This window comes from Pyrus communis, chromosome 1, assembly GCF_963583255.1.
Source record: "Pyrus communis chromosome 1, drPyrComm1.1, whole genome shotgun sequence".
Lineage (NCBI taxonomy): Eukaryota > Viridiplantae > Streptophyta > Magnoliopsida > Rosales > Rosaceae > Pyrus > Pyrus communis.
The window spans coordinates 26,306,148-26,328,951 of NC_084803.1; the positions used below are offsets into that span (position 1 = coordinate 26,306,148).

The following is a 22,804-nucleotide window of genomic DNA, read 5'->3' on the forward strand; positions in this document are numbered from 1 at the left end:
ATCTCGTATCCCTCAAGGTATGGCATTGGAGAACGTTAGTTGGATATGGTGGCTCAGGAACATATTTCCAATCCTCCGAACTCCTATGCATCTCTTTTTCGAGCATGGCTATGACGTCTTCCTAAGTGACAAAGGATGGTGTTTTCTCTGGACCTTTTCCAAGAGCAGCAACTAACTCCTCCTGGGAACATTTTTCCCTAGGCGTGTAGTCTTTGACACTGGCCTTCTCGCTTGGCTTCAAGATTGAGTTTTTCAACTCTTTCACAGTCGTAAAAGTTTCTTTTTGGGCTTCACCCAAGGCATAAATGGTTACGATGATGTCCGACATGTCATATTCATCCAGGTTTTCCTGGCTCTTCTGTGCTTGCCTACGAGTTAAGACTCGTCAAGTCAAGAAGTAGCTTCATCTGCGTCTAAGGCGTTGCCACTCTTGGTAGTGTTTCTTCTAGATCTTGGAGCCATTAGATGCAAAGTTGCCAATTTATATTAGGGGTCTTTTTGGTCGAGGTGGATTTGGGCTTTGAGAACGTCCTCTTGTTTCCCATGGTTCGGATTCATACCAAGTCCCAGAATATCTCGAAAGTGTTAGCTTATCTTAAGCAATACTCCAGTAATATCAACAACTCGAAGATAACATGATTAATCAAGATAATGACTTACTCAAGTGAAGCATGGTGTGGAAGCTAAAAGATTATCGGTTTAACATGAGAAAGAAGGAATTTGCATGGTTGCATAGCATTCTTGACTGGATAATCTGGGATTTCCTATAGTGATAGTAGGGTTTCTAATGGCTAGGATCTTTAATGGAATGTTGTGGACATTTCTAATGGCTTGGAGTGTGTTTCTGGGCTAGATGGAACTCTCTAGCTTATTTCCTGGGTGGTTCTTTCCCTTGGGTTTTCTCCATTCTCTCTGTGTTACCTCTTATGTGTTACTTTTAATCTCTGCTCAAATGGTTTCTACCTCCTTATGTAAGTGAAGGGTTCTTCTCCAAGCTTCAAGGGAATCTCCCTTTATGGCTTGGTCTTCCCTTCCTTTCTCCCTAGCCCTCCTATTATCCCCATTTTGGTGTAAGGTAGCTGCACTGTTGAGGCCTACAGTGTGTTTCTCCCCGAGGTGCTGCTTTCTCAGGGTGGTTTTCCACAAACTCTACTTCTGGCAGCGCACTTCATGGCTTTTGCGCATTGGTTATCTGTGCAAGCTAAGAAGGGAAAGTCAGCATCAAATCTCTGACTTGATGGGCTTAACATACATTTAATGCAAGAATCTAGTTTAGTCCTAACTAAGAGGGTTGGCTTGTTAGGGAAAGGGGTAAACTAGGCTAGTTCTCTCTCAAGGTTAACTACGTGAAATGCAAAGGGTATGGACTAGGATCTTTGGGCCCCCAAGTAGCCCAAAGTCTTCCATAACCCCAATTCCACATAGGTCCAATAACCTTTCGAAACCATCCACACCATAATCCACTTGACAAGCCCCGAATATGTAACTTGGTCTTAGCATTAACAGCGACTAGCATGAGGAAGCTTGGCGTGATGAATAGGGATGAGCATGGCATGATTTATGTGAATATCTGGCTTGATTACCATAGCATGGCATGTTTACAAATGTATTCCTCATCGATCCCACACCTTGGCACGTGTTTGGGCTTGAAAGTAGGCTTTGCATGACAATTGGGCCTTAAGACTTTGTTGGATTAGTGTGTGATATTTTTGGGCCCCAACAATCATTCATCAGGTAACCTTTTTTTTTGGCTCAAATTTGAGTTTTTGGGAAATATTTGGGGGGAATCTTTAGAGTTTGTCCAACGAATTCAATAAAATTGGCCAACGAATCTTTGAAGGTTTACCCGACGACTTCAGGTAATTCGTCAGGGAAAGATGAAATTTTTTTTTCTCCATTACTTTTTAAATTTAATTTGAAATGGTTACAAGATCTTCAAAATTAATGATCAGATCAATTCAGTGTATAGTTTTACTCTCATTACCATTCTTCAACAAAATAGGCGCTGAGATGACAGTTAAATCGTGATTGTTCGTTTTTAACTATCAAATGGTATCGTCCCGTTACCTAATTTCTCAACATTTGTTTTTGGTGATTTTTGGCATCTGAGATCTCAAAGTAATACAAACAAGTTTGACGATTGGATCATAGAAACTAGCTTCATAGAATGCGAACAATAGATTCAACAAACACTTAAAGTTTATTCTATACTTCTATTAAGTAGAATGTAAGCTTTAGTTGTATCCACTGATGTAAATATTTTAAACTGATGATTGGATTTGTTCATTGTACTATTCTAGGGTCGATTTGTAAAAATCCATCAAAGTCGAAGCTCAAATGACCGTTAAATCGTGGTTTCGTTTCGTCCCGTTACCTAATCTCCGAACATTTGTTTTTGGTGATTTTTGGCTATCAAATCTCGAAGTATATATGTAGACATGTAAATTTCGTTGCATACAAATGATGCATCACAAAGCTCCATGTGGCATATGACTCATCACAAATGGACAAGTCATCAATGACATGTGGCACAAATCAAGCAAAGGAAGTGTAAAACATTCCCAAAATTAGGCAAAAGGGAGAAAATCCCCCTTAAAATCGGCAAGGGGCCCAAAATCTCTCAAAACCAGAAAGAAAACCAAAGCATCTTCACAAAATAAGTAAGAATTGAAGATTGCTCACAAATAGGCAACAAGCCCTATAAATTTTGGCCAATATGACGAAGGTGGCTGAAATTAAGACACAAAACATGCCTAAAATTCTCCAAGACACAAATCAAAGCCAAATCCATCCAAAGGCATGGCTTTGGAAGTCTATGAATACAAGGATCCAAGACACACATTCAAGGTCGAAAATTCTACATTTAGAAGAACCTCTACCAAATCTTTGAAGACTAATACGCTGCCAAAGCTCTCTTCGAAGAACGTACAACCAAAGTCGAAGCTTTCTTTCGACCAAAGCCGAAGCACTCCCTTGAAGAATCAACAAGCATTCGTGCCGATTCCTTCAAGACTTTGTTGCAAGCTCAAAACTTGTAACGACGTTCGTTTCAAGACCAAGTTGCCAAGACCCTTGAATCAACAAAATCCCGCATCAACATCATCTTTGCCACACCTTGAGGTAAAGACCATCCACGCATCATTTCAAGCTCAGAACTTGAAGCAATCGTTGCCAAGACCCTTGGATCGACAACCTACACATCTACATCAAATTTGAATTGAAGATTGAAACAAAGGAAAGTTGTAAACAGAGATTGTAACCCTACAAATTCATCAATACAAATCTACTTTTTGTACACGTGTTCTCGTTTCATTCGTTACAGAATTTTCGTGTTACAATATACAAACAAGTTCGATAGTTGGATCGTACTTACGATCCAACCAATTGGCAAAGAATCAATAGATTCCTTTTCGGGAGCAATTCATCCTTCGACCCTCCCCCCACCCCTTTTTTTTCTCCACTAACCAATCATTTTTTTATAAATCTTTGGAAACTTGTTTTGTAGAATGCGAAAATCATTAAAGGAATTTAATATGCCAACCATGCCTCACTTTGCCTGACGAATATATCCACTTACTCGACGAAACAAAACCCTAAACCATAAATCCCTAAAACCTAATTAAGCCTTTGAGCAATGTAACCTTTATGGTTCATCGGGCAAGAGTTTACACAATACATGCCACTTTTTTCCTTTGCCGCCAAATGTTTGCCTAACGAGTTTATTCCTACCCTCCAAAATTATTTCATCATAGAAAGACTTTGGCAAAACCTTAAATGTTGACCAGCTTTGCCCAGTAACTAGTATTTTTGTTAGATCAAGTTGTATTATCCGATGAAAATTGGTTAGTTAGACCAAAGTTCGTAGGATAAGTAGTGTGTTGATTAGTTGATATTTTGAGATACTTAGGATTATTTGAATATATTATATATATATATATATATATATATATATATAAATATTTTTTTTTTATTGGTCACAGAATTTGGATTGAGAATGTGATGATAATGTTAATGTTATTGACTTGTATCTATATGAAACTTCCTAGTTTTTTATTGTCAATCATTTTGGATATGAGAAATAATAAACAGACACTCTTTTTAGCCTGTTATGTACCTTTATTTAATCTTAGTTATTATTATTTTTTATTCAATTTGATTTTCAAAAACAAAAAAGAGTGTAAAGAGTTAAATAAAAAAGTGTGCAAATCACTTCCCCCCAAATAAAGAGTGCGTGCAAGTGAGGTGGGAAAGGACCTGACTTCTTTACCCTACCACTTTTCATACACTTTCATCCTCTTATATTTGTGCGATCACAGTTAAATCACATTAATATTTTATATTATTATTATTTTTTGTCTTATTATTTCTATAAAAAATTAATATAAAATGTTGACGTGTCCGGATGGGAAACTGCAAAGACGTATCTTGATTGACAAGATCCTTCACCACATCATCAAAAGTTTGAGTAGGAAAATAGGAAGGAAAGATTATTTGACAGCAATGGCCAAACCTATCATGTCCAATACATTATGCCACGGCAGTACCAGTCCTATCCTTCTCTGTTTGCACTCTGTTGATTCCAGTTCTCAACTATGTGGCTCGTGGATGGACCATATATCATTATTCTAAGTTATTTGGTTTTGCATTTAAATTCTCTATGAATTCTGTCGGACTATATATGGCCACCATGCAATTAATTACTAGTTTGCTACAAAATAATAGTCCATGCTAGTTGCTAATTGTACCTTGTTTACTAGAAAAAAATTAAACATTAAAAAATTAAAAAAAAATTAAAAAACCTCTTGGCTAATAGTAGAACAATTTACATGACACAGATAAATTATTACGTCGTATTCAGTGCCCAATGAAATAGAGATATATGTAAAAAAAAATTTGTCTACGTGTTCTTATTTCATTAACATGTGATGTCACCTTAATAGACCGATAATATACTTATGCCATATAAATTCGTTTTTTAATAAAAGAGGAAAACTTACATAAATTTGAGTGATATGACATGTAAGCACAATTGACTCATCACAGTTGTAAGAGCATTTCCAGTAAATCAATGATGTAGAAAAACAAAATAAGTACAACTGTACCATACTGACTTTTGTACCATGTTGTCTACTCATTTACCTGGTGAAAGTGTGTATTATTTTTTTATGTAGGTTGTCTGTCCTCCTATTTGGATGTTTTTCTTATCTCTTTCTATTTGTGCGGTTACGGTTAAACTACGATAACATTTTATATTTTCATTGTTTTTTATCTTATTATCTCTATAAAAAAAATCAATATAAAATATTAACGTGATTTAACCGTGATCGCATAAAATAAGAAGGGATGGAAAGAACAGAAAATTTGCCTCCATTATTTTCTTCCACCATTCTGTTAGCTGTTCACCAAAAAGATAAAAGGTACAACCTAATTGACGGACCACAGAGAATATTTTATAACAGAAGGATGTGGGCACTGTTTGCCTACTCATGTTGAAGCAATATTGTCTAATTTGGAAGAAGTGCAAATTTTGTCTATTTAATTGCCTAATCCCTTCACTATTGGAGCAACAATTTATTTATTTGGCTCATCAAATAAAGCTTGCCTACCCATTTGGCTATATTATTGAAGATGCTTTTACATTTTTGTTTAGAAATTTGGAATTTATATCATGTGCAGTAATGGGAGAAATGACTGACTTGCTAGAACAATTTAAATAACTGTGGGAGAAATCAGCTGTGAAATAAAAATAAAAAAAGAGCAATCTAGCATTTGGTAAACTAACTTTTAAATCTGCTGTGAACAAAATCAGCAATTTTTAGTGTTTGATAAATTTTGTATAAAAGTGATATGGTATGCGTACTGACTAAAAAAATTATTTTTAAAATAATGCTTCAATCAACTATTTGGTAAAAATAATGCACTCAACTACTAGTCATCAACTATTTGTTAGGACATGATTGTGAGAAGGTGGTGGCGGGGTGGTGGCTAGGTGCTACGTGTGGTGGTTAGGGAACTGTAGGTGGTACAGTCGGGTGAAATTGTGATTTTTTTTTCATAGATATTATCGCGCTTGATCACCATGGGCGCCGCTCTACTTTCTATTTGGGTCAGAGTGGTCATTCGACCCCTGACTCCACCCTGACGGCCAGCGGCCCTAGGTGGCAGGCCTGAGTAGTGCACAACTTATCAAAAAGAAATAAGTAAAACTAAGTGATATATTACTAATAAAAAATAAACACGTTAATCAATACTTAAATAATAATCAAATTATCAATTTTTATGTTGTTTAATTTATAAAATTTAGTCACATTTAGTCTTCCTCACATTATCCTAAAATTATACAGAGACGTGTGAGAAGAGATAAAAGTATATCATTTTACTGTATAGATAAGTATCTTAATAGAGGAGCCGCCTTCAGTTCCCTCCACCACAATCGTCAATCGTCCTCCTGCCTATCAAAACAAACATGTATTATTATGGGTTCAGGGGTCCCAAATATTGCCATACCCTAAAAGCAAAACAACCTTACGTCTTGACGAGAACGTCATCGCGATGACTTACATCTGCCACGTGGGCCAATCGAAGAAGCTTCATGGCATCCTTCGGGGAAAGTTGTACGAAGGAGCAAAGCAACTTAAACAATATAAAAAGAATTAGTATGGTTTACTATTTATATGAGGAACCACGCCTAGCAAAAGTAAGATAAAACCAAATTAAGCATTTTATTTACTCCACTACCATTTACTCCTCCAGAGTCCAGTCAGCTTTAATAATGGACTGTCTTGATGAGGATCCAAACCCTAACCCTAATCACTTTGTAGAGAAGTACATCGTCGATCCGCCTCCGATGGATTTTGATGAGCTTTCTAACTATCTCATGCTTGATGGGTATGATTTTAGTCGTGATCATCAAGATTCTTCTTCGTCGCAAAGTGTTGGCTCGTCGTCCCAAAATTTTGCGGGTGGTGCTGGCTCTGGTGGATCAAGTGGTGGTGCTGCATCAAGAAATAATATGTAAGTGATGATATATATATATATATATATATATATATCAATATCTGATTTCCTTGCTGCTTTTCTTTTTCTTTTGGGATATAAGGTTAAAATTAAAGTATAATTAGTTATAAGCTTGCTCACTAGCAGCTAGCTAGCTAGTAGCTAATTAGCAAGCTCTCTCTCTTAATTATTTTAGATTTAATTAATTTGTAACTAAGAAAAGAGACTTTCTTTTTTGTTTTAAAAATTAAGGGGTAATATTACTGGTTTGAAAGTAATTAGAAATAAGACTTATTACAATTTGCAAATACTGCAGGAATGTTGAGGTGAGGAGAAACAAACTTAATAAGGTGGAAGGGGATAATCACAGAGTTGCATTTAGAACAAAATCGGAGCTGGAGGTCATGGATGATGGATTCAAGTGGAGGAAGTACGGAAAGAAGTCGGTCAAAAACAGCCCAAATCCAAGGTAATTATTCTAATATTTAAATATAGGAGGACATTAATTATTTTATTTATTTATTTTTGTCGATCAATTATTTTTATTTATTTATCACCCATATTCTTTTCCATTTGTTTTTAGAGAGACGATATTATACTGTTGATAGTGCATAAAACAATGAAAAACTTGGATCACGCCTTGGGTTAATTAATTGCACCTGATTTATTTGTTGTTAAATTCTTGAACAAAGATAAAGTTTCAAAGTCGGATTAGTAGTTCAGTAGTAATCACATGCATATATAGTTCGATAGGTGTTGATTTTTTTCACAAATGTCTCACTGCAATTAAAAGGAAAACTATTCAATATAAACTTTTTATGTATAAAATACACAAAAAATAGTAAAAAAGTTTACAGCTGAAATTAGTTTTGCGCACTGACAAGCGACGTAGATTGATATGTACATGTTTGTCTGCCAATACATTCATTCATGGCCGAACATAAAACATATAATTTGAGCCACTAATGAGAACTGAAATTCGTAGTCTTTATAACCTTGTATATAGTACCACTCCTAGTAAACGTGCGTACAGCTGCTAGTCATGATCAACTGTGGCATACAAATCTGTAGGGTTGAGTTTAGTACAGTTACCATACCAAAATCTTATACTAATTACCGTACCAAATTTTTAGTATAGTAAAATTCGTTATTATTACCGTACCAAATTTTCAAATTAGCACTGCACGTGTTTACTTCATTTCCTTATTAATGATTCAGATTGTGCTAAATCCTGAATATTAGAGGTACTTATATTATATATTACAATCGTTACACAGCTGATTGAGCTGCAGTTCTACCTCTTCATGCCATCGGAGGTATACCGTCGCACGCCTATAGTGCTCCTTGTGATATGCATATATAACTTTTAAAAGGGATAATTGTGAGGCAATTACAGTATAGATTTTCTTCTATATATGTGTGGTTATTTATCTGATACCATTCGACGAGGTTAAGAGTAATAATACATGCATGCACCTAATTGTTTTCCAACTTTTAATATAGTTCTCTCACATTGAGTGAGTAGGGGCGGAGACGATAGTAGGGTGGACAATGTTAAGAGCATGTTTACTTATATAGTATGAGTATGAAAACGAATATGTGATAAGCAACCCTTCGTTTACACAATTACATATTCATTGCTTGTATATCACTCATACATTGATTTAAGTTCTTAAACCCACAATTAATGTGTAATACATGCAAAGATATAGGGTGATATGTGTAACCTATTCAATTATTTTCCAATATAAAATCAGTTTAATTTTCTGGAATAATGAAGTTAATTGATCACTTGCTGCTTGGGTTGTCATCATTAGTTTGCACATTCGATATGTTGGGGTCCTCAATACCATTCATTTGCACGACCCAATATATTAATAAGTTTAATAAAGTTAGTTGAAAGTCTTAAGATTTTGATCTCTCATCTATTGACTTCTAACTGAATTCAATACGGGCGTCTGGACCACGAGTATCGTCCCCATATATACACAAAAACAAGGGGTGTTGTATGTGGATATTTGTGTGACTGGGACCACAATCCGATTGCCGGATTCCATAGTTTCTTCTTTCACCCTAGCACTGAATATGTATATGAAAGTGGGATCCCTCATGAAATATTTCTAAGGTTGGCTCTTCCATTTAGTAATTGCAATCTTATTTCTAGTAATTTCTCATAGAAAATGTTATCACTTATGTCTAATTTTTAAATATTTCTAAGGTTCGCCCATACCAAATATATTGTCGAGACAAATTTAACTTTTACTAAATTATTTGACAGAAATTACTACAAATGTTCAAATGGAGGCTGCAATGTAAAGAAGAGGGTAGAGAGGGACCGAGATGATGCGAGCTATGTTATTACCACATATGAAGGAGTGCACACTCATGAGAGCCCTTCTGTAGTTTATTACAATCAGATGCATGCTGATCCCAACAACATTTGGACTTTGCGAGCTTCTTCACAATCTTCAGCTTCTTCATAGATTAACACCTTCGTTAATAAGTTTTCTAATACCTTCGTTAATAAATTTTCTTCCTCGTTGTTAAAACTAGTGAATGTTTAATCTCACGAACATAGACTTAAATCATCTACACTACTGTACATGATCAGTCAGGTTGGGAGACCCCAAAATTTAAGTATTTTACCCAAGCCGAGTGCTTATCGAATTTTAATCCGAGTTGGTGTTGCGTCTACATTGGTGTAGTTTCCGTTTTTACTATGTAAATATATATTACATTATGCAAGGGGACTTGTTATATTTGACAGGGTAAAGTGGCTAGGGAGGTTCTAATAGGCCCTAGGCGCTAATATCTCTTCCAATGTATTGAAAAATAAAATGCAAAATAGAAGTTGTCTATTTTCTGTTTAAGTGAGAGTCATGACCTAGGACTAGGGTCCCTTTCTTAATTTTTAAACATTTAGGGATTAGTCATGGTAGGGTTTGTTCTTTTTACAATGAGGGTGAGAGATCGCTTTTATATAGGACTAGGGTCCCTCCCCTTTTACATAGTCAATGGACTAACTAGTTAGTCCAAAAGATGGTACAACAAAGTATTTTGGAGAAAATAAAGATATAAGCTAAAATTTTATGTGTTTACGAGTTCATAGCATTTTAATGAATAAAAAATTAATAATATCGAGCTCTCGATGATAAAGTATAGGAAATAGAGAGAGAGACAAAAGAAAGTGAGAGAAATTCGAGTGTGCTATATTTCACATTAGCGATTTAGCATGCCTATTTATAGGCTTAAGGGTGATGTAAATAAGAAACTAAAGTAGTAAGATATTACATATTGGCCCTATATGCATATTTGTGGACTACCAAATTAACAATATTTACACTACAGCCCGATATCTTTGCTTATTAATGTCATATCTCGACCCGACTCCCACCACATCCCAGGCTTGACTCCACCTTAACACAATATTATCCGTTTTGGGCCCCAACCACGCTCTCACGGTTTTGTTTCTGGGAACTCACACAAAAACTTCCCAATGGATCACCCATCCTGGGAATACTCTCGCGCGCTACTCGCTTAACTTCGGAGTTCCCATAAAACCCGAAGCCAGTGAGCTCCTAAAAGGCCTCGTGCTAGGTAAAGATGGGAATATACATATAAGACTTAGAGGATCCACTTCCCTGGGCGATGTGAGATGTTACAATCCACCCTCCTTAGGGGCCTGACGTCCTCGTCGGCACACCGGCCAGGGATTGGCTCTAATACCAAATTGTCACATCCTGGCCCGGGCCCCCACCACATCCCAAGCTCGACTCCACCGTAGCACGATATTGCCCGAGCCCCGACCATGCCCTCACAGTTTTGTTTCTGGGAACTCACGCGAGCAGAACTTCCCAATGGGTCACCCATCCTGGGAATGCTCTAGCCCCTTTCTCACTTAACTTCGGAGTTCCTACGGAACCTGAAGCCAGTGAGCTCCCAAAAGACATCGTGCTAGGTAGAGATGGGAATATACATATAAGGCTTAGAAGATCCACTCCCCTAGACAATGTAGGATGTTACAATTAAAATGTCACTTGTAGTTGTAGGCATGGAATAAACATGGGAATCAAAGTAATTAAGAGTTCAAAATACATTAAACACAGAAAACCGTACCAATGTTTTAATTGTTTATATCATCCATTCATACATTAAGAAATTATCAAAGGGATCGATGCATATAAAAGCAGTCAATTATTACTTGTATGATTTCCGTGCGAGTTTAAATCAAAGGGGTGTGATATCCACACATTTCATTTTATTTCTCACACACCCTTCTAATTTTCGGCAGTCCGATCGGATGAATTAAAGAATATCAATGGACAGAAATTAACAAAGGATGTGTGAAAAGTAATTTGAGGTGTGTGGATAGCACACCCCTAAACCAAATTATTATAAATGTATCATTCTGTAACTTAACCCAAATTTTCCACCCTTGATGTAATTATATCGTTGTATAAAAAAAGTACTTTTTTTTTTCGGTTATTTTGAATAAGGGGGACAACTGGTACTTACTAAAGAGTACTCTACATAATCACTTTTCAATTTGGTCAATCAAAAAATGACAAGTTCCTTTTTTGAAAGCCCAAAAAATATTAATAACATATCATATTATTTTATAACTAATATGTGTTAAAGTATCATTATACAAAATCAAAATGTGCGTACTCATTAGTGTGTACTCAAGTATTATCTTTAAAAGAAAGTGGTTAATTTAAAGGACTAATTAGTAATATAATTGGATTAGCACCATCCAATAATGTGTGACCTAAATACAAACTTTACGGTACTTCTCTTAACAATATTGAAAAGTATCCCTTATTCAAATCTCGTCTCCTCTCCTTCCTTTTTTTTTTTTTTTTTTTTTTGTAACAAAAAATAAGTAAAAAAATAAAAAAGAATCTCATGGGGCTATATTTTCAAAAGTTGGCAATCTTGAAATCTTCTTTGGATCAGAGACGGCATATTGTTTCTTAGGAGCATAGAGGGCATAATGTGTGTATGCATCAATCTTATCTTTCTCCTCTTTAGACTCAGCCTTTGTAATGCCATCCATCCACTGAGACCAGCCGCTGGTCGGATTCGGAGGAAGGGGTGGCGGTGGCCGCGGTGGTTTGCTTTGCGTATTTGTCGAAGCTTGCCGTGGTACATACTTGAGGTTGCTCTTTATTTGTTTCTTCATCGTTGGAATATTGCTGTCTTTCCTTCCCTTCATTCTTTCAAATCTATGTTTGGAAGAGTGATAACAAGAACAAACGAGTTCAAATTAATCAAGAATTTTATGAACGAAAGAAACAATTTTTTCTATTCACCCAAGTAAATTGTTGCAACTTAAAGAAAACTGACTTGCATTAAACTTTCCAAATTGATGACAGTACTATAGTTCATTGTATCTAATCAAATTTATTACATAAGTTCAAATAATCAAATACTTGAGTTGTATATTGTTATTTTATCAGGTCACTTAATATGCAAGAATTCGACAAAAAAACCTTAATTTGGATGAAATTGTTTTTACAACGATATATTTACATTAATGAGTGGGGAATATATTCGTTTTGAACTCGTCATCCACGAAACTCAAACCTAATACCTTTCACTTACAAGTAGAAAAAAAATTAATTAAATAAAATTTACGTAAGTATGAATAAGATATAGAGAGAGGTTTTAGGGTACCTGTAAAAGAAATGATTGGTGTAAAAAAAAAGGTGTATCTCGTGTGGTATATATAGAGAATATGCATGGGTAAGTTACCCAAATTGGAGTCAATAAACTAATTACTTAGAACGCTATTATACCTAATTGGACGTGGGGTTGAGAATAGCTGAAAAGGGATTGTTTAAGGTGTTTTATTTCTTGCTTTCGTATGGATTGTTTAATGGCATGTTTAGTTATCAATTATCATGAACGAGTAGGTAAGATATATTTCCCATTTTGACATATTTTATATTTAATTACCAAAATTATGTGAATCGCTTTCAAAATCGGTAACCGAATACCCCTCAAAACCAAAATTGAATCAATTACTTACTTAAATAGTCCAATTTACAGTGGTTATTTTCAAAATTGAATCTTCATGAAACCGCAACAGCTCGACCCGACGATAGACCCACTGCACCGCCGCCGCACCGAAACGCGAATCCCGTTGCTAACCTGCCATACCATTTTCATAATTTCGTACAATTTTAATTGGGGTATCTTATCCAGACATCTTTTTTACTTCTCACACATCTCTTATTAATTTCTGTTTGTTGATCTTCTTCAATTCATCCGATTCGACAGTCGAACACTAAAAAAGTGTGAGAGAAATAGAAAGGGATGTGTGTATATCACATTCCTTTTAATTTGGTTGATTGTTCACGTGGCATAACGTTGACATTTTACTATTAAAAATGTGGGATCCATATTGATACATTATCATTTAACGGTCAAATTAACAAATTAACTAATAGATATCTGACATTGCAACAAATTCATAAATTAATGCATGACATTATACTATTCAAAAAATAAAATATGAGTTGTTACGTGATCGAAAATTAAGATGGTAAAATATAATTTATCTAATAATAAGTAAAGCACACCTCCAATAGCCTCAACTTTGAGAAAGGATTCTCGTTAGATTTTCTTTGTGATGATCTTGAGAATCCTTCAATTACATTCGTTTATCGTATATTATGTAACCAGCTTTCGTCAAGTACAGTTTATATTCAATTTTAAATAAGAAAATTTATAAAGATTTCTGACCAGAAAATTTACAATGTATGATGACCGTGGTTTGAAAATCCCTGGAAGGATCCGGCGAGTTACCAACTTAATTAGCCAGCCCATTACTTTCATACTCTCTTTTTCTCTCTCTCAAACTTTGAAGCCGGAAGAGCAGACACCTCGTCGAATATCATCAGGTATGCTTCCCGAACCCAGAACCGTCTTCTAAACCCTATAACTTAAAACCCAACAAACAATATTCCCTATAATTTTGAACAATTAGAATTTTCTAGGGTTGTTTTGAATTCATATTACAACTTCCCATGTAATTCTCAATTATTTGGAATAATTTTCATCACTCTTATGGTTTTTCTGATAAGATATGTTTGCTCTGCTTAAAATGTTGCAAGAAAATATGTCCCTCTGGATCTCTGGGAGTTTTTATTTCTTTCCATATATTTGTTTGATACTTGTTAATTGGTGTGGTGGATTGGTAAAGGAAAAACATCTGCTATGGAGATGGAATTGCACTGCTTTATCCCATGGATAATATTAGGGTTCTGGGCTTCAAAACCTTAGAAAACGTTTGTGTGAGTGCGTGAATTTGGTTAGTTTCTCTCTGTGTGGGGTTACTTTGGGCAATTCCTTGGTTTAATCGTTGTTTTCGTTGTTGGAATGTTCCATTGTTGGATAATCCCATTTTGCAGTAAAAACTAAATCCAATCTAAAATAGAGGGAAGAAATATAGTTAAACCTATTCACATTACCATAGTGGAGTAATGATTCCTAAGGAAATGATAAGCACAATCATTTTTAGTCTCGCACACATTCCTGTTTAATCATGCTTGTTGTTTCCTTTTGATTTATTCGATATGATGGCTAAAAATAAGAGAGGTGTGTGAAAATCACCCCCCTTTTACCGTTCTGTCTGATGGTTGGCTCTTGGCAGTTGTGTTGAGATTAACCAGTAAATTGGATTCCTTATCGCATTTCCTGTTGAAATCTCAATGGTTAGATTGAACTTCTGTTTGCAGTTTTCTTGCTCCCTTCTTTCGGGGAAAAATTTGTCTATACTGAAAACTGCGGTATTATATTTTTACATGTATGTAACTCAAGGATTCTTTTACCATGTTCTCAATTTCTTGACTTCAGTTACATATTGGTTTCGGTTAGGCCGAAATGACGTTTAGAATTTTATAAAAAATGCATAACAATGACTAAATGAGTAACTAAGTTCTTTGCATTTTGTATTTCTGTTAAAGACTGCTAAAGAAGAGATTGACTTTGCATTGGTGGTGATGGTGGAAGTGTGGTGGTCCCTGTTAGCAGCTATCCCTGCAGTGGTTGCAGGACAAGCATTTCGAGTGAAGAAAAGGCGTGCTGAAGAACAGAGATTAATGAGTGCTAGGGGGAGGGAGAAGAGTTCTGATGAGATCTTTGTCTGTGAAAGGGTATGTACATCAAAGAGAATGCTGAAAAAGGTAGGTGCATTTTCAAAGGATCCAATTCCTGATAGCTGTGTTACCGTGTGCGGTGTATCTGAGCTGGATGCTTGTGCTGATGCATGTGCACGCACTGTTTGCGTAAACCAACATCAAGTACCTAACTGGAATGACATCTGCCTTCGAAGATGCCAGAGTGAATGTCTTAAACTCTCTTCTTCCAGTTCTTCTTAGTAGCTTCAATATGGAAGGGAAATGTGTATTACAAGTTGAATTATCATAGTGTCGGTTACTACCATTTTCTGAGGTTTTAAGCTCACTGAATGTGACTGACATTGACTTGGTATCAGTTTTAAGCTCACAACCGTTGGATTAAATTTTTCTTTATTGCTCAAGCTTGTTTGTTGGCTTTTCGAATTACCTTGTTATGTCCTTTTCTGTTCAACATATATAGGCGTGTTCTTGAGTTTTAGCTTGCAACTGATGTAGATTGAGGTACTCGGCGAAGCTGTCATGTATTGCTTGTTATCATGCTTGAGTAGCCATAGTGGACAGCTAAAGCAGGTGTAACTGGATCTCAGGCACCCGACCATTCAGATGACGGTGAGTTTCGTATCCCTGAATTTCTATTTTTATTTTTATTTTTTTGTAATTTTCATACGGTTAATGGAACCTATGAAATTGTTGTTCTGTGGGGATGTAATTGGGATAACTTCTCAATTGAAGATATGAATTTCTTGATTTCCCAAATGCAGCAGCAGGCAATGCGAAATTTTGGATGTCCGCGGGGAAATATCACAGACCTTAACAGATTCTTATCCTAACTTTTAATTTCTTTTTGTTACATTGGAAGACGAACGAACTCTTGATCTAGTCTAATCTTTAACTCATTCCCCCACCTACCCTCACCACTTGGGCGCCAACTCATGGACTTCGATTCTTATCCCGACGTTACGCTTCTGTTTCCCGGGGGATGAGTTACGATTAGGATGGTCAATGGTTCGATCTCCTTCGATATAACAAAAAAGTGAAACAAGGTTATTATTCATCAATGGATTGAATAGCTTCCCATGAGATCACAGCTTGCTTAAGCCAAAAACGCCTTGACTAATTTAAGCATTAAACAAAAAAGATTATCAAAGCTCTGCATGCGCAGCAGGAGTCTCTTCGTGCGGAGAAGCCACCGTCTCCTTTACCTTTTCTGCTGTCTTATGCACCGTCCCTCCCACAGCTTCGCCTGCGGATTTAGCCGATTCCTCCACCGTATGTTTGCTTGTTTCAAAACTCTTCTGTGCTGCCTCTTTCACTTTTCCTCCCATCCCTTGATCATCGCCTTTGCTGCCCTTTGCATTTGCCTCGTCTCCGCCCCTGAAACTGATAAAAGCAACTTCACAAACCCCTTTCTTTCTTTTCTTTCGTTTGTTTGGATCAGACTTGGAACCTCTTTCAACATTATATTTGAAAAATATCAACTTGTACAAACCTTTTCGAGAATCGTCTGAAATCCCTCATTTTGTTAACAGTTTCAAGCAAACGAAAACAGGCTATGCTTGAGAAGATTGGATAATAATATGATTGAACCATTGGAGATTATAAATCGATAGACTTACTCTAAATTTGGAGGGGAAAATTGCAACTGCATGTCGTTTATGATGGTTTTAACCTTGTCCCATGCATTTTGGTGAGACTTTTGCAGGACAGAGATTGTATCATAGAGCATAGACATTGTGTCTTGCATTGTTCTTCCAAAAGCAGTTTGCTGATCTGCTTCCTCATTCTTTTCGACCTCTGGTTGCACTTCCCCGATTGTTTTCGGAATCTGAAGTGAGACGATGATGAACCAGAAAAGAAAGAGTGCTGTTCTTCTGCTGAAGCTGTCCATGCCACCAAAACTGGAAGAATTCAATTAAAATAGGAGCTCAATTGGGCTGTTTGAGATTTGAACATTTTCTAGGCTTGTAGCTGATACATGTACGCTAACGTGGGGTTAGCTTCTTGCTTGTAGGATTCCACATTTGAACTTGTCAATCATGGTTGGCATTAATAATTTATGGCTTGCATTTTATATTGACTTTGTGAAAGAATGTCAGTTACAAATTTATAACTAATCTTCTGGATCTATAGCATGTTATTCTGATCTGACTCCCAATATAATACCTGAAATATAATAATAAATATCATACGAAACTTGGAACTGCAAACGTGTGCATATTAGCTAGAACGTATGTGCTCCTTTCTATTCACCCGAGGATGAATTTGGATTCTTGAACGTATACCTACTTTGGTGTTAGAAAAGAGTTTCAAAACAAAACGATGGGATTTGAAAAGTGACAGGCCAACGACCCGTCAGACCAGTGGAAGCCAATGACCGCTCAGTGGGTCGAACAGCTGATCAGTACTGTTACGAAATTTAAATTTTGTGGTACCTTTTTCAAGGTAGAGAGAATTCCATTTTGTTTTAAACGTCAATATTTTGTATCTAACTCATAAAAGTGAAGAAAATTGAGATTTCGTTATATAATTAATATGTATTATGAGGAGTAGCCCAACTTACTTATCCAAGCAAGGTCCTTTCTTTTATCAATGTGGAATTCATTCTCAACATGCGGATAGCATAATGGGATGACGTGAAGCTCATGTGGCCGTTTGCCTTTGCACGTGGGACAACCTTCTCTGTTACCATGAAAAAATTGAGGTTCCACCATAAAACCAATTGCCAATATGGGGGGAGTAGCCCAACTAATAAGTCCATGCAAAGGTCTCTCATTTCATCAATGTGAAATTCATTCTCAACAAAAAGACTTTACAAACATGTTCTAAAAGTTTGAATATCAACTCAAATTGAAGAGAAGTTTCATATGAGCTTCATTGTATCCACATGGCATATTCAAAATTCCTCCTTGCACACAAATAGTGGGAGCAAATCTTGTCTGAAGTTAACATTTATAGATCCATGAAGCAACATTATCTTTCACATCCTAGCATAACCCACTAAATTTTCCAACAACTATGAAACAAATTTTTGTCAGTATGGCTGTGGAAACAATGAAGGATTTCACTGTGAATTTTGTTCAGCTTAAGAGGTTCGACAGAGGAAACTTTCGGAGGTGGCAAAAAATGTCAACACTTTTTGGTGACAAGCCTCCAAGGGCTTACAACTCGAAAGCCAGCGGAAAGCGATGAAGAAAAATCGCTTCTTGTCAAACGTTATGGTGTTAATGGATCAAGATTGCTATATTTGCAAGGGATACATTTGCAACCCTATGTTTGATGCCTTGTTCGATCTCTGCCATGATAATTATTCATGGTAGCACACCTATTGAAATTTGAAAGAAATATTGTCACTTTTATTGATGATTATAGTGGGTTTTGTTGTATCTATTTATATTCGAAAGATTAAGTGCCGAGTAAGTTTAAGAGAATTGACAACAACAAAAAAAAGTTAAGTTTAAGACTTATGAAAATGAAGTAGAAAACTTGTGTGAAACAATGGTAAGTATATTAGATCGATAGAAATAGGGGTGGGCATAAAAACCGTCAAACCGCAAAAATGCATCGAACCATTCAAACCGATTCCGGTTCCGATTTCGAATGAACAAGAACCGGCCGGACCCAAACCAAACCGTTTTATTAATAATAAATAAATAAATTATATATATACACAGGCACATGTCATGATATAATAGGTTGACAAATTAGTTTCACCAAGTTGTAAAGCATTGGATCCCATCCCAATTAGGTTTTACTCACTCACTCTGTCACTCACCTCACCATCCCTCATCTCACTCACACGGCCTCACGCCTCTCACATCCCCATTCCCCCATGTCGCACATTCGAGATCCGACCCTCACCACGGCCTCTCATCCAAAAATATCAACGATTCGCCCATAACCTCAGCTTCTGTGATGGCCTTCATCATCCATCATCCGCGACAGCTCACGACTCTTCGTCCCATGTCCTCCCTCCTTAGTATTTTCTCTATCTTTTCTCATATTTGAGATTAGGAATATGGTTGAGTTCCACTGGTTTTCCATTCTCTTTTACCTGCACTATATATATGTGATTAACACTATCTAATTGAGTCACTATTGTCCTGCATTTAGGGCCATTTGTATATAGGATGGTATGTGGGGTTCAATAAGGGTGTTTTAAGTTCATAGATTCTACGGAAATGTCCTTGGCTTTAATCTGCCCCCTTAATTTAGGGCCATTTGTTGAGCTGGAGTACTGCCAAAATTGCTAGGAATCAGTTGACCATTTTCTGCTATACTCGGGTTCAGAGTTATGTACTTTCCTCTTCTTCTATGTGGTTCAGTTGGTTCAGTTTGTGCAAAAGCTTCAGTTGCAGTAGAATTCAAAATTTTAGGAATAAAAACAATTTACGTTTCTTTAATTTTGTAACATCAAAAGAAATATAATGTCTTATATATAATAATCATCCACCAGATTCCCAGACTCACTTATCTATTTGAGGTTCACCTCCTTGAAAGGCATAAGCAAAATGCCCCTCTGCTGCCTGTAACGAAAATGTGAAATGTAACCATATTGATGAAAGCATGAGGGTGATGAATAACACCCTATCTCAACTAAAGTTTCAAAAAATAAGATGGAGCACCAGTAAAAGCTAAAGGAAAAACAACACTCTAATTGACAACACTATTGCATGGGGAAACATAAAGTGTTTAACTATGCTGAAATTAGTACGTTCATAGCATGTTTACCCCTTCTAACACAATTTGAAGGTTAATTAACAATTTGTTTTTTTTTGTTGCTCTGCAGTGGCACAACTGATGACAAAAATCAAGAATCTATCTTCACTGTGAGGAGAAAAGAAGATCTCATTAGTTCATCAATACCAAATCTATGGCATGAATTGACTTCAAAACTTCAGTGTAAAAGCATTGGAAGACTGTCTTCATCGGATTCCTCCTAATAGTTTCTCTAAGATATAAAATGGTTTAATTGAAGATCTTCTGAGTATGGCCTTTTATCTCTTTCTAGAGTTTCATTTCAGTTAAATTGTTCGAGTGAGAGGTTTGGGGCATCCAGCTCGTTGCTTTGGATAATAGGTTTAGCGATTAGCATTGGAGCTCAGCTGGGTTTTCTCCTTAATCTTTCACTTTTACATGATATGATTATACAGAAAGAGTGGGTATATTTGTTAGCAGATTCTATTTAATTGTTGTGTAATTAAATAATTAAATTTAAACCTACAGTTTGCTTCTTCAAACTTTTAAAATTGGGGAAGACCATGCTTCCTCTCTGAAATAAGTTGTTTGATTCTACTTGCTCTCTAAAATAAGTTGTTTGATTGGATTATATGTTGTTTGATTGTATACAGGAGCTGCTGCTTGCTCTCTGAAATAAACATGCAGTTTGCTTCTTCATTTTTTTTGTTTGCTGACTAACCACCAATGCATATTTCTTTTAGTTGTCTCTTTTTGTTGACTTGGTGCCACTACCAAAGACATTTGCATTAAAAAAATGTGTTGTATACAACTTTATATAATCAGTTTTAGAAGATGTATTTGAATGCATGATGATTTGGTGTTCAAATAATTTAGTTTTCAGAACCGTAAATCGGCAAGAACCGAATCAGAACCGGTGTTGACCGAACCGTAAAGTTCTAGTAATTAATTTAAGCAAAACCGTACCGAACCGAACCGTTGATATTTTCCAGTTCCGGTTCCAATTTAGGGGTGGAACCACACCAAATAGCACCGTGCCCACCCCTAGACAGAAAGGTAATGATGAAGAAGAATTACACATAGAGTATACTTTTAATACTTAATTTTATATTGAGATAACACTTTTTAAACATTTCAAGGTATGAAAAAAGTTAATATATGCAAATGATGACATCATTAGTTTTCCTCCCTAGAGCGTAAGTTACAAAAATACCCTTTATAGTGGTAAAGTCTTTTCACAATTCCATCACTTCATTTATTACTCCTTTCTCCCCATTTCTCTCTTCAAGAAATAAAAGGCCAAAGGTGAAGTTGGAGCAGAGTTTGAAAGATTGGCAATCAGCGAGAATTCTCTCAGATCCAGTTCAATTTCGTTTCAATTCTTTCTTTTTTCATTGATTCGTCGTCTAGGTCGTGTTGCATGTGCAAATTCTTAAATCTTTGTACTTTACTTTCTTCTTCACTTTCTCGGCAGCCAAACAGAGCACAAATAAAAAAGCCAAAAAGGAAAACGACATATGGATGAGCAATCAAAAAGCCCTTAAATGAGTCCCATCGAAAGAGGCAAACACTGAACTGAAGCACAGCGAACTCCTCGGCCGAGTCCTTGACCTTGAAGTAGCAAACATCGGCATGGTTGAACTAATTCTGAAAAAATGGTCGAAGATAGGTTGAACTGATTCAGCAAAAATAGTCGAAGACGGGTTAAACTGTTCAACAAAAATGGTCAAGAACAGGTTGAACTAATTCTGCAAAAATGGTCGAGGGCGGGGTTGAACTGATTACACAAAAATGATCGATGAAAAGTTGAACTGATTCTACAAAAATAGTCGATGATTGATTGAACCGATTCTACAAAAATTGTCGAGGACGGGTTGAACTAATTCTGCAAAAATGATCAATGACTAATTAAACCGATTCTGCAAAAAGGGTGGAGGGCGGATTGCACTGATTCTAGTAATAAATGATACAAACTAATTCTACATATAGTTTACAAAATGATTATGTAGAAATAGTCGAGGATGTGCTGAGCTTATGACACATATTAATTTTGTTGAAGTTGTGAGGGCTTGGTTATATTAACAACCCTAAAGCTTTAGGGTATGACTAGTATTTTAAAACATTATTTCTAGTTTTTGCGCTGTGCTTTAGTTGTTTTTATGTTTTTGTCTCTTTTTGACATGTTTAAACACTAGTGGAGTTCCTTGAAATATAATAAAATTTTTTGTCTCGATATATAAAGCTCCTTTATTTATTTCTTCGATTTTATTTTCAATTTATTTTTTCATAACTCAAGTTGGTTTCTTTGATTTATTTTCCTATTAATTATAGCCAACTAATGTCCTCATGTTGTGAAGAAAACTATGAAGAAGCAACTAATGTCCTCAACTCCCCATATTAGGTGGGAATAGTTAATATATAGAGAGAAGTACCACCCCATTACTCAACATATATAAATTTTGATAAAGATTATTATAACATCTTCTTTCTCTTCTCAGCCAATCAAACTGTAGCACTTCAGTCAATTATCAAAGAGAGACATGAGGCAGTGCAAACACTTTAAACTTCAAAGGAAGTCCCGGTATAGGTTTCAAGCTAGGTGTAGTCTTTAATGTATAAGGACGAAACACCACCAAACCAAAATAAGTTAAAGGGTTAGCCATGTTCTAAATGCATTTATTTATTGAAAATTTACATAGAGGATACTTTCAATACTTAATTTTATATTGAGATAACACTTTTTAAATATTTCAAGGTGGGACAAAAGTTAATACATGTAAAAGATGACATAATTAGTTTTTTTCTTTTTCTCTAAAGTGTAAGTAACAGAAATACCCTTTATAGTGGTAAAGTCGTTTCACAATTCCATCACTTCATTTGTTACTCCTTCTTTCTCTTTCTCTCTTCAAGAAATATTAGGCCGAATGTGAAGTTTGAGCAGAGCTTGAAAGATTGGGAATCGGCAAGAA

At 35.9% G+C, this 22,804-nt stretch overlaps 3 protein-coding genes across 4 annotated transcripts; 2 read left to right on the forward strand and 1 right to left on the reverse strand.

The window, feature by feature from the left end:
* The first annotated feature begins 6,689 nt into the window (after positions 1-6,689).
* LOC137715134 (probable WRKY transcription factor 51) lies at positions 6,690-9,879 on the forward strand. Its single transcript, XM_068454375.1, has 3 exons — positions 6,690-7,014; positions 7,313-7,465; positions 9,275-9,879. Exons 1-3 carry the CDS (start codon positions 6,773-6,775, stop codon positions 9,477-9,479), a joined length of 600 nt encoding a protein of 199 aa, XP_068310476.1. The 5' UTR covers positions 6,690-6,772; the 3' UTR covers positions 9,480-9,879.
* Positions 9,880-13,795: 3,916 nt separating this feature from the next.
* On the forward strand, positions 13,796-15,536 carry LOC137715022 (uncharacterized protein At5g64816-like). Its single transcript, XM_068454229.1, has 2 exons — positions 13,796-13,901; positions 14,967-15,536. Exon 2 carries the CDS (start codon positions 15,003-15,005, stop codon positions 15,378-15,380), a length of 378 nt encoding a protein of 125 aa, XP_068310330.1. The 5' UTR covers positions 13,796-13,901; positions 14,967-15,002; the 3' UTR covers positions 15,381-15,536.
* A 699-nt stretch (positions 15,537-16,235) lies between these two features.
* LOC137715007 (uncharacterized) lies at positions 16,236-17,169 on the reverse strand. Of its 2 annotated transcripts, none has more exons than XM_068454217.1 (2): positions 16,757-17,169; positions 16,236-16,514 (listed from the first exon to the last, which is right to left on the reverse strand). In XM_068454217.1, the coding sequence occupies exons 1-2, from the start codon at positions 17,026-17,028 to the stop codon at positions 16,283-16,285; spliced, it is 504 nt and encodes a 167-aa protein (XP_068310318.1). In that variant the 5' UTR covers positions 17,029-17,169; the 3' UTR covers positions 16,236-16,282. The 2 variants fall into 2 exon arrangements, with proteins under 2 accessions (XP_068310318.1, XP_068310310.1); XM_068454209.1 differs by having other exon boundaries at positions 16,236-16,520.
* Positions 17,170-22,804: the final 5,635 nt, after the last annotated feature.

Bases quoted from the DNA above. Each gene is read 5' to 3' on its own strand.
- LOC137715134 (XM_068454375.1), top strand. From the start codon at position 6,773: ATGGACTGTCTTGATGAGGATCCAAACCCTAACCCTAATCACTTTGTA. The intron at 7,015-7,312 runs GTAAGTGATGAT...CAAATACTGCAG, and splicing joins GCTGCATCAAGAAATAATAT to GAATGTTGAGGTGAGGAGAA. The intron at 7,466-9,274 runs GTAATTATTCTA...ATTATTTGACAG, and splicing joins AAAAACAGCCCAAATCCAAG to AAATTACTACAAATGTTCAA.
- LOC137715022 (XM_068454229.1), top strand. From the start codon at position 15,003: ATGGTGGAAGTGTGGTGGTCCCTGTTAGCAGCTATCCCTGCAGTGGTT.
- LOC137715007 (XM_068454209.1), bottom strand. From the start codon at position 17,028: ATGGACAGCTTCAGCAGAAGAACAGCACTCTTTCTTTTCTGGTTCATC. The intron at 16,521-16,756 runs GTAAGTCTATCG...TGCTTTTATCAG, and splicing joins TTTTCCCCTCCAAATTTAGA to TTTCAGGGGCGGAGACGAGG.